The 12,444-nt window shown below is 36.1% G+C and overlaps 1 protein-coding gene across 2 annotated transcripts in view; it reads right to left on the bottom strand.

Moving 5' to 3' along the window:
• Nucleotides 1-3,491: 3,491 nt before the first annotated feature.
• Nucleotides 3,492-12,444, bottom strand: part of c10h12orf4 (chromosome 10 C12orf4 homolog) — a 329,451-nt gene continuing 320,498 nt past the window's right edge. For both annotated transcript variants that reach the window (XM_037683389.1, XM_037683390.1), the window contains 5 exons: nucleotides 10,840-10,906; nucleotides 10,540-10,742; nucleotides 5,718-5,775; nucleotides 5,327-5,394; nucleotides 3,492-3,937 (listed from right to left, as the gene is read on the bottom strand). In XM_037683389.1, the coding sequence (XP_037539317.1) occupies nucleotides 3,845-3,937; nucleotides 5,327-5,394; nucleotides 5,718-5,775; nucleotides 10,540-10,742; nucleotides 10,840-10,906 (489 nt within the window). In that variant the 3' untranslated portion in view covers nucleotides 3,492-3,844. The remainder of the gene's footprint in view (nucleotides 3,938-5,326; nucleotides 5,395-5,717; nucleotides 5,776-10,539; nucleotides 10,743-10,839; nucleotides 10,907-12,444) is intronic.

The following is a 12,444-nucleotide window of genomic DNA, read 5'->3' as shown; positions in this document are numbered from 1 at the left end:
CACATTTGAACTGCTCACATCTCAATTCTTCCACATCTTCCCTCAATCCTCTGCCAGGAGATTTTTTTCAATAAGGTTTTTGCCCTCAACTGAATTATTAGTCAACAGCTGTTTGGGTTTAGGTCTGATCACAGCACTGAGACGGCCCTTATAAATGTTCTGAATGACATCAATCTAAACTTAGATTCTGACAAACCCTCTGTCCTTGTGTTATTGGACCTAACTTCCTACAGTTTTAAATTGTTTTAAGTTCTATTGTCAAGAAGAAATTATATTGTATCAGTTGGCAACTGCACCTCAGAACACTTTCCAATATATTGTGGAGTACCTCAAGGGTCAGTTCTTGGACATTTTATTCTGTCTGTATAAATTTCCATTAATCAAAGTTTTTCACTCCTGTATGATCACTTATCGCATTTAAGTAGATGACACCCACATATACATAACCATGTCATAAAATAACAGTTGCACCATAAACACATTGGAACAATGCATCAAACAAATAAGTGCCGGTAAGTGGATGTTGGAAAACAAAATAAAAACAAAACAGAGGTTAGTATTTCTAGAGGAAATACAGAGAAACTCAAAATAATTGCTCATCTCATTAGTCTGCCCTTAAAGTACAAAAGTCAATTAAAAAAGAGTCACCTTGGATGCAGATTTAAATTACAATAGCCCAGTCTACATTTTTGTAGTGGGTATACTGTGCTTGGAAACCAAAGTACACCGGTTAGTACAATGTAATCGTCAAAAAAAATAATAATTCTAAGCATATTAAAAATTTCCAAATTTCTATGATGCTTATATTTGAATAAATGAACAACAAGCTTTTTGCAACAGTTGGTTTTGTATTAAAAACATGTTATAGAATTTATAAAACAGTATCAAAGCAAAGCGCTGTATACCGATAAATTGTTACGCAAGTGTTTAACCATTTGACGTATCAATGATGACACATGCCTAATGATATGTTGCGTGTCATTAGGCACTTTTAATTGGGTATACTGAAATTCTTACGCTTTTCTAGTGGATATACTCCATATGACTATCACATAGACTACACCACTGCAATAGCCACAACAAACTAATATGAAAATCATCTTTCTGCCACCTTTAAAACATTGTAAGAATCTGAGAAATTATTTCAAACCCCGATTTTGGAACCCTTTGTTTATGCTTTTACTTCCAGTCAACTAGATTACTGTAAAGGCGCATTCCAAGGTCTGCCAAAAATACACTTCATCTCCAGCTGATTCAGAATGCAGCTGCTAGTCGTAACAAAGTCCCAAAAAAATCTCAGCATATAACCCAGGTTCTGCACTCACTTCATTGGCTACCAGTTTCCTACAGAAAACATTACAAATCAATTCCTTTTTGTTCATAAATCACTGACTGGCTTAATGCCACAGTACTTAATGAACCATCACACTATGAACAGCACAGACCTCTCAGATCTACTAGCATCAAACTATTAGCTGTTCTACAAAATAAAACCAAACATGGTGAAACTACCTTTCATTTTTTTATGCCCCTCACCTTGTGAACCAAACTGCCTTAAGAGCTCAGACTTGTGCCTGATTTGACAATATTTAAAAATAAAGACTTCCTATTGTTTATAATTAATTGACTTTAAACTGTTAAGTATTGGTTTTGATAAAGATCTTTTGAATAAGTGAAATATTTTTATCGTTGGGCGTGTGTGGAGCCTTTTGCTTCCTGTTAATTGGATCTATATTTGGTAAATCACCTCTAGTATTAAATGTGCTATATACTGTAGATAAATTTGACTTTTACCATTACAAGTGTGTAGACACTAAGCACGGCAGCGTGACATAAGCGGATGCAAATTTCAACATGAAGATAATAAAAAAAGTCCCACAACTCTCAGGACAGCTGGTTATCTTGTTTATTTCCATTACTTTTGATTGCTTCACTGTCATCTCTTGTAATTAGCCTCACACCACCAATAAACATAGCTGTGGTGAGCTTTCTGACATTCTGAATTGACTGGCTGTTAGAGTTTAATTCCAATGAATTGCATGGATCACAACTTCAGAGAAATTGCATCCCAGTGGATAAGTCATCAGCATTCAATTCCTCCACAAAATGCCAGTGGAAGTGCATCACTAGTGGTAAAGTAGGAACAAACATTTAATATTGAAAGCTCTGATGAGCTAATGCTCTTTCTTTCAGAACATAGTCAATCAAATAGGTGTGGTTAATGTATTTTTTTATTAAAACAAATATTTATAGGTTCACGTGTTCAACACATTTAACAACAATTCACAAATGGACAAACAAAAAATGGGGCTGTACTTCAGGTGCAATGAATGCAGATTTAGAAGGATCTCAGAGGGTGAGTGCACGTTTAATGTATTTATTTTAACAGATGTGGTGCAGACTAGGGGTGCACCAATAAATCAGACGACCGATTTATCGGCCCCGATTTCCTTAATTTTGGGAAATCGGCCGATACTTGCATGAGAAACTGATTTTTTTTTTGTTTTAACAATTGTCTTAACTTCATTTATATTTCAGAGCACTACTTCATGGCCAGTTAAAACAAGTTTTTATTGTTTCTAGGATATTGTTCAAGGGTATGTTTTTTAACAAAATAATATTGGAAAATTGAAGGTGCATTGTGACCTTATAACACCTGACAGTGTCGCTTATAAAACAAAATCGGTATTGGCCAATATCGGAATCAGCAGGTCAGACTTTTTAGAAATCGTTGATCGGCCAGAAAACTGCAATCGGTGCACCCCTAATGCAGACATATTTTTTTAGTAAATTTTTTCAATCTTTATTTTTAGGAACAGTGCCATCTACTGTTATGCAGATAAAGGGGAGTGATCAACATATATGTAACCTTTGTTACAACTCCACACTGCAGTATGAAAAATTACCAATTTATTTTATGGATGCTTTTTTGTGTGCAAAAAGGGCCAAGCTAGGGTTCGTACTCTTATTTTTGAATTTCCAGACTTTTCCAGATTCAAATACTTAGATTTTGAATTTATTTTTTTTACTTCAAATCACCTGCAGATATACCATACTAATTGTGCAACAATGCGATTCCCTGTATGTTTATGTTAAACTATTAGCTGTAAGAGAGGATCTTTCCTCTCATCTGAAAATATATGTTTAATTGGCTTTACAACACATCTTGTGAGAATAAATAGCTGCTGCCAAGATTATTATTTTTTTCTTAAAATGCTGCTCCGTTTTGTATCAATTTCTGAGAAACTGTCCCATGTCAAGTTTTTTCCAAGCCAGTGTTTTGACAACAAAATGACAAATTCCTCTCACCCCAATATGCAAAATAGATGAATGTTTTTAACTTTTAAATTTTTCATACATGAGTCTGTATATACCCATTAGTTAAAATGTCTTGGTTGACATTAGATAGTGTCCCACAATGAGAAAATGAGCTGTTGTCCATGAAAGTTTGCAGCCCTTGTGTTATATGAACCAAAAATTGACACAGTGTTGACAATAATGTTTTCATGTTTGAAAAATGACCCGTTTGTTTACAAGATCTTTTATATATATAATATTCAGGGCTGATGTAATAAAACTCTATCATCAGAACTGTACCCAAGAGTCTTGAAATGATAATTGCAGCAGCTGCTTTAGCGAGTCAAACTCCAGTCCTCTTTCAGCATGGCAAATTTCTGCAGAACGTTGGAGGGTACAATAATAACAAGGCTCATTGGAGGTACAAAAAAATAGTTCTCATCTGTAAGTGCTAGAATGTCATCATTTCATGCCATTTCAAAATTTCTCTTTAAATCCTGTTTGTCCAAAAGATTTGATGATACGTAGTGCCGCTCGTCTCGACCCGTCAGTGCTTTGAAGTGAGCGTTAGTGTCGAGGAGACGCGAAAGATTTGAGGCAGCATGTTGCTCAGCTGGTAGAACATTTCCTCCGAGATGCTCTACAAAGAGACAGAGAGACAGCCAGGATTAGTACCAAAAAAAAGGAAAAGATTTGTGCAGCCTGAATGTATTTTTACACCGCTCAATGTGGCACAAAATGGGAGCAAGTTAAAGGCTTCTTTACACGTGAAAACCACACAGCTGGACAGTTTGTGCTACACAAAACATTTCACAATGCGTCTTGTGTCCTTTAGCTCAAAGGTCGCTTTTCCTCAGGGCGCAGAAGTCAAAATACATAAACGATGTGAGCTCCAAGCAGCTGGGACTTTAAGAGGGTACATACCATGTCACTCTAAGCATTGATGCTCGTCAAATACGAATGTGAAGTTATCTTAAAGCAAAATAAAAATAAAAAACAGCCGCGCGCAGACAGACAGCCTATATTTAGATTTAGTATATCTTTTGAGCTGTAGACAACAATGCCAATTCAGTAGTTGCCATTCTGAATTACGTCTGAGCATGTAGCTGACAGGAAGCCGATGCAGTCGGGGTTCTTTGATGCTGCTCGTCTCGTCTCATCCTGTCAACATGAGCTCATACTATAGGCCCTCCTGCCTACCTGAGAAATCACAGGAGCTGTAGGTATACACAGCATCCAGCTAAGCCTAGACTAAAATAACAGTCGTGAGTCACCCAGCACATGCATTTTCATCTTTTACTTTTTTAATTCAGCACAAGTTATTTTTCTTTTTGAATGTACCAACTTCTTTGCATTACGAAAGACGTAGCAATTAGTTTTTGACATCCGAGAAAGTGAATGCGGTTTCTCCTCAGTGTCGGCAAGTTGCACTTTAATCCCTCGGCTTATCACACATTCATGTGTGCTCTCTTTTATCATAACAGAGCAAGCACCTTAGAACCTAAAGCTCTATAATCTATAGAGTTAAAGTGAGCTTTCCAAACATTCAGCTCGCACCCCTCCTGCGTTCAGAGTTATGTACCGCCATGCCAGGTGTGCCTTTTGTGATGCGAGCCTTCAGGTTCTTTTGAATTCACATAAAGCATTAGTGGAAGGCAATCAATCAAAGAACAATTCTGCATCTTTAGCCATAAGTTGTTTGTACATGTGAAGGAATTTCTGCTTTCACTGCTCTGTAAAGTGGGTCACAGGTTAGTTTTGTAAAGAAGGTCACTCTGACCTCATTTATGGCTGGCAACTGTTAAAGTTCTCAAAATGTTATTTCTTTGATCGGATGGCTGACCTAAAAATAACTACTGGCTCCTTGTTGAACACATCCAGGCTTGTGGAGACCTGCAGAGCCTGAGAAACCTCATGTCTGAAGCATGATTTTATTGTGGCATATGATTATGGCTGTTTTGTTTGTCAGTTATTTGCATGTATCTGGACAGCTCACGGTCATTTTGATCACAGTACACCCTTTACTCACCTTTGGCACCAGGAACTGGACTGTGCGTGAAATCCCCCCATCCCATGAGGCCATTTCCATCATAAAACCTATAAATTAAAAACAATTATTTGTAGCTATTAGATACAGTATTACATTTTTCGATTGTTAAATACATTTCTAAAAAAGAAAAGTGTATAATTATGTTGTTTTATGCACCTATTTTCTCTCAAACTGCCATTTAGGTTTAAACCTACACCTAGATAAGCAGCAGTTATAGGCCATATGGGACAAAATTCTGTATAAGTTATTCAATTATTGTAAAAAACAGTATCAATAAACTGCTAAATGTTAACTGTATATGCTCTAAAGCAACCTCAGTTTGACAGTGTGTGCTGTAAACATCCATATATAAATCAGTGTCTCACTTTACCTTTAACACATTTAAAAACCAGCTCAGCTCTCTTAAGACACCAGGGTATAGTCATCTCCTGCAATGTGGGGAAAAAAAAGGGAAGTAAATGCCTGAGTTGTGTGTTTTCAAACTAAAATGACTCTTTTTATACATTTACTAGCAAAAGCTGAGTCACTCCTTCTGAGACAAACTTTCTTGTAATGTTTAAAGAGATCTTGATCAATAATTTTGGGTTTCTGAAGGTCTTTCAAAGTGGTTTGGGAGACTCAGGATGATTTTTTATACACAGTTCCAGATCAGTACAAGAAGTACAGTTTCAGAGGAATGTACTGTATTTTAGATATATCTTGCCATTTTTTTTTTCTTCAAATATTTATCCAAGTTAGATAACTATATAAAACCTACATATTTTTAAAAAGGTGCTTTTTAATTAGTTTGTGAGGATGAACCATTTAACTTTTTTAGTTATAATTAAACAAAGTAACAATTTTGTGATTTAAAACTGTGCTGTTGACCTGTGCTCCAATTGTTTATAAATTAAGAATACAACCATAAGTCAAGTAAATTTATTTTTGCAGCACATGACAATCATATATTCAATGTGCTTGGAAAAGAAAGAGCACATATGTAAGATCACACAAAATTATAAAACTGCCACCTAAAAAAGGAAACAATAATGACAGTGAAGTGCGTTCACTAAGTAAACATTCTAAGCTTAGAAATCTTGGAAGAAAATATACAGTGTTTTCAATTTGCTTTAAGACCCTGTTGTGGCAGTTCTGAGACCTTGTAGTGATTCCAGAGAACTTGACCATAATGACTGAAAGCACAATAAGCTGAATCTGAATTTACTCTTGTTATGACAAGGACATAGATATGTAAAACTGAGTATCATCTAAGCAGGAGTTGTGTTGTCTAATGAAACAAGTAGGAACAGACGAGGACCGAAGATCGAACCTTGTGGAACTCCATTAGCATTGCTGACTGTCTGATTCATGGTTACCTACAAAAACTGAAAAAGTTCAACCAGTGAGGTAAGAGGACAACAAGCTAAGAACAGTAAGGGTTAAGAAAACAAATGACTGTGGAACTGATGTTTGTGAAAAAAATTATCTATAAGCAGCTAAATTACAGCATACAAGTTCAAATTTGTACATTTGTTTGCTAATATTATTTTTATGAAGAAAATACTGTTAACAACCAAGTTCTCCAAAACACTTTACAATTATTTCTCATTCACTCAAAAATAATAATTAAATAAATAAATAATCACAAACTTTACAGACAACACTTTTATATTTGCACTCATACAGCTATAAGAATATCAGGGCCAGTAATAAAACCACCTCCAGTTGGAAGATGACCCCCCCCACACACACACACACACACCGAGCCAAGAACTAAGCTACACTGTCTACTTTATATTCTAATTATACTGTATATAATTTTTAACTGGGTCAAACCAATATTTTTGTTAAGATAATCATACCTAAACAGAATTACAATGTATAATAAATCAAAAAACACATTTTACAAAAATTATGTTAATGCCTTTTAAACACTTCCTGTGTGCATTAGCTCATCTCTTCTTTAAGTTTTGAGTGCTTAGTTGAATACAGTGATCCCAGAGGGGAGACATTTCTGCAATGACACATGCAAAACAACACATTTATATTACTTCACTCCCGGGAATATTTGTTATTTAGTCATTCACTTCTGAAGAACTGGAGGCAGAAGTGTGAACAAGGTTTGTGTGTACGATGACTGCACTAGTTACTGAACTGCCCTCGAGACAGACGGCACCAGCTTGAGCAATGGCTCTTTGATGCCTGACTAATCGGATTTGATATTCTGGAGTTTGTGATAATGTCTGAAGCAGGTAGATGAGAGGAGCTGAGCTGGCTGCTGATCTAAAAGCAGCTGTGCTGTTTCACCAACAACAAAAAAAAAGACGATTATTTCAACCAGAAACACAAGCAGCTGTGAAACTGTGTAAGACGGGGTTTTTTGTCTGTAAAGTCGTTTTCTAAAAATAGCACTACATTTTATTCCCTGCAGCATTTTAACGCAAATTTTATAAAAATCATTAAGCACATTTTCTGGTTTATTTAAACATAATAACCAGAGAAACAGCCCATTATATTTAAACTGTGGTCTAGTTTCTCCAAACAAACCTTACAATTGTTCATAAAGTACAAACAAAGATCTTTCCTAAATTAGCTTAAATGCCTTTAAAAGGCCAAGACAGAAATGTTTTTATGTGAAAACTGAAACTTTAATTTAATCTACCTCTTAAATAAACTTTAGAAATTAAAATTGTTTAGTTGTATAAACATTCGCATTTGATCAGACACAAGCATAAAAAAAACCCAACTGCATGTGGGGCAGGAGTGCACTCCACACAGAGGCTTCAAACAACCAACACAGATTAAAATTATTTAAAGTGTTGATGCATAAACAAGTAAAGGCAAATAAAAAAGGAATATGACTCCAGAAGTATCACTTAAAATTAACACGCTAACAAAAAAACATGCACGATTGGCAGATATAAATGAAATGTTTAGGAATTTATAACCAAACATTTTTGACTTTTTTTCTATTTTCCTCTTCATTGAAGAGATTTATGGGTAAGGCATAGTAAAAGATAAAGAAAGATATAAATCAGAACAAAATTAATGCAAGATTAAATATTAAAAACAACAGAAACACTGGGTCACAAAAGGCATTTTCTTTAAAACACAATCATGCACAACTCTGTTTGGTGAATCCTAGTACCAATTTATTGACAGCCCCCATTTTAATTAAATCATATATAGCACAGATAAAAAACAAAACAAAAACAATTTACAAGCAACATAAAAACTCCAAAATGTATCAAACACTGGGGCCGAGGCAGGGCAGCCGACTCGGGACCCGAAAGTCCCAGGCTCGATCCCCAGTCATTGCACATCTCGTAGTGTCTCTGAGCAGCTCATCCCATCCCCAATCGCACCACCGGGCGCACCCAACAGCCACCCACCGCACCACCCAGGGGTGGATGGGCCAAATGTAGAGAGCCAATTTTGCCATTGTACGGGAACATACAATGATGATAACACATTATTATTATTATTATTATTATTATTATATGTCTTTATAACATATTATCTCAACTGTCTATTTTCAGAGTTGTCTGACAACAACATTTTTTCAAGAGTTGAAAGCCACCAAACTCAAATATTTGGATTTTTTCTTTGACAATGAGGTGTTGAGGGGGTGGGAATAGATGTTTTCCTTTAAATATAGTAGTTTTATTAGTTCTTTGTATTGTTGTTTGTTTTTTGCTGGAACGGTTAAAGACAAATTTAACTTTTCTTTTTTTCTCTCCAAAATTCTCCCTGGTAGAGATATGATACCTTTGAGTGCTTATATTTTAGGGTTGTACCAGTAAGTTGCTGTGCTGAATGTTCCAGTCCTGTAGACTCTATGTGCTTTATTTCCATTATGACAGATAGGTGGAAATACAGCTCTCGCTTGTCAAAGTTGTAAAATAGTTGCATCATAATTGCATAATAGCATCATGAAGGACCCCACTCACTCAGCACACACACACTTTTTGTCCCGCTCACCTCAGGCAGGAGGTTGCGGAGCATTAAGTGTAGAACCACTAGACTGAGGAACAGCTTCTACCCTGAAGCTGTTACTCATAAATCCCTAACCAGGATAATCACTGTAATGCCACTTTAATTGGTAATATGTCATTTCATCTATGCTGCTGATTTCTTACCATAAGCTGCTATATTCATACCTATCTGTTCACAACAGACTCATGTTCAGGCTGCTGTTTAATACACCATATTACATTACATTATTATTGTTTAATGTATATCTTAAAGCTTTGTATACTGTTTCTTTTTATACTTTGTATTATGTTTTTGCCATTTTTGGGGGTGTAACTGGGACCTTGAGTACACAATTTCGTTCCACCTCATGTACCACGTGATGCAAATGATGATAAAGTACCTTGAACCTAGTTGGTCATTATATTTTCATAAACACAACCACTAAACTCTGTAATAGATGCCTGGATCATCTGACATGCCAGTGGACTCATTTTCCTGAATCTTTTCAGGACTGTAAATCGCAGTGTGCATGCAGAGAAGCCAAAACAAAAGGAAACTTTTCAGTTCTCTGGGAATAAAGGTGTTGGTTACTTTGTGAATATTACGGTTTGAGGATTTCTGTATTTATTTTCCTCCAAGATTAAAAGCTTGAGAAAGAGGTGATGTGTCAAACCTCCAATGAAGCTTGAAAAGGCACATCATTCCATTACTCTTACAGCCAGTTTAGAATCACAAATTAACTTAACATGCATGTTTTAAGACTTTTGGCAAAAAAAACAACAACAAAAACTACGCATGCATGAGGAAAACACGTAAACCCAACACAGGCAGGCCCCAGCAGAGATTTAAACCTGCAACATAAACCTCGACACACAGGGCAGTCGTAACCCAAACAGTTTTTATTTGTGTTTTATCAGTAATGAACTGATGTCAGAGGGGTAACGTGCCTTTTTGTTTTGTAAAATCTATTTATGACTTGTCTTTTCCAGTAACATCTCATTTCACAATGCCTCAAACACACCTAACGCACCATTACTTTGCACTTATAACACTTGTTCTACTAGTAATACAACTTTTAAAAAGATGTAGCAATGTGATTAAGTTAAGTTTGTCACTGGGGCTTGAATGATGCTCGGTACAGACAAAATTCCTGCTGAACTGATAAACCTAAACGTACTAAAATCCATCTAAAGTGCATGTACAGATGTGAGGCCTTCATGGTGCTGTGTTATTCTTACCTCTGACATGTCATGAACCAGCAGCAGAGGGATGGTTACTGTGGTGATATCGTGCGTACAGCAGACCTTCAGGATGTTCCTTAAACCCATGATAGCAGGGTCGCGGGCCGTGATGTTCCCCGAACGAAGATTGTCGTCCACACAAAGATGGAAGACGACATGAACCTCCGACAAGTTGGAGTGCCGTGAGATGTAGAACTCACCTTGTGCAGGAAACACATTCAATAAAACAGAGTAATTGAAACATCAGACAGCTGTTTTCTTCCATTGTTGAGTTTACATTAAATACAAAATCATTACCTGGCAAAATATTTGAAGGATTTCTTTCAACAGTTTTGCTTTTATCATCACCGCCATTCTTTTGAATCTCTGTAAACACAGAAGTATAAACTCAAAACCAAAATACATTCAAATAACGCACGTCTATTGTTAGGAATATTCCAATGGAAGCTGAAGTATTTTAAAAATGAATTTCAAAGAAGCAAGATTGCATCTGTGCACTAAAATATCCCACTAAACCACTGAGCTTATGATGTGCTGAGAATCTGGACAAAGTTTTCCATCAGTGCAGGAGAACTAATCTAGAGAGCGTTCCGTTTCTTGACTGTTTAATCCCCCTCTCAGAGCAGTGACATGTCGCTGAAATCCTCCAGCTCGCTGAGGAGCCGTGGGGCAGAAATTCTCAGAGCTGCCACCGTTACATGTTAATAAAGTATTAAAGCGGGTTTTAATCTCATGTTTTTGAATTCAAGATCAAATGAAACTTTAACGTCTTGTGTTTGTTAACATAAAACTCAGTAAGTTGAAGTGAAGCCTGAAGCGGAGTAAATTTAGTACAATAAAGACAAAAAAATAGAACAACTCAAAAAGAGAATGAATAATAATTTGTTGTTTTTGTATTTTTCTATACATTATTATCAGTCTGTTTACATCTGCATACATTCTGCTGTTTTAACCATTCAGATATTAAAATGTTCAGCTTATTCAGGAGAAGGGCAGTCGGACTTTTGGTTTTTGTAACTTTTAGACATTTCAGAATATTTATTTTCATTTACAAATATTTTTCACATAGAAAAACATTGAGATATGTTCGTTCCTTCAAAAACATTGTTCTCTTTAAAATCTGCATCAGTGATCTAATTTTGTCTTCTTATGCTTTTTTTTTAGCCAGTGTTCTGCTACTTAAGCTAGCCTTTCTACAACTTTTATCTTTCTGTTATTTTTAGCTAGTCTTTTGATCATTTTAACTTTTAGCTAAAACTTTGTTACTTTTAGCCTTCCAATAATCTTTTGCAACTTTTACATTTTTGTAACTTTTTGCTTTTAGTTAGCCTAATGTTACTTTTAGATTTTAGGTAGCCTTTGGCCACCTTTTTGTTTTTGTTACATTTTTGGCTTTTAGTTAGCCTTATGTAACTGAACTTTTAGATAGCCTTTTGCTCTATTCCCTTGTAATTAGGCCCGAGCAGCAAAGCGCTGCGAAGGCCTATTGTAATTGTGCTGTTTATTAGGCCCGAGCAGCAAAGCGCTGCGAAGGCCTATTGTAATTGTGTCGTTTATTATTATTATTAGGCCCGAGCAGCAAAGCGCTGCGAAGGCCTATTGTAATTGTGTCGTTTCTTATTATTCTTCTTCTTATTCTTTTCCAAGTTTAAGCGCTTATTTGGAGGGGTTAGCATATTTGAAACCTAGCCAAACTTTACCCAAAATTGTCCCCCGCGAGAAATAGTAGTATGATAATGGAACCAAAAGTGGGCGTGGCCAAACTGCTCCACAGCGCCCCCCTAACGTGAGATATGAAAACTGGTAAGTCCTAGAGAGCTGAAATTTGGTACATAGGTAGAACCCACCGAATCAAGAAAAAAAGTCTCTTGGAGGTATGCCTTAAACCCAACAGGAAGTCGG

This window comes from Nematolebias whitei, chromosome 10 (genome assembly GCF_014905685.2).
Source record: "Nematolebias whitei isolate Nwh7 chromosome 10, NemWhi1, whole genome shotgun sequence".
NCBI classification, from domain to species: domain Eukaryota; kingdom Metazoa; phylum Chordata; class Actinopteri; order Cyprinodontiformes; family Rivulidae; genus Nematolebias; species Nematolebias whitei.
The sequence above is the reverse complement of the archived record's forward strand: the minus strand, read 5'-3'. Positions and strand labels throughout refer to the sequence as shown.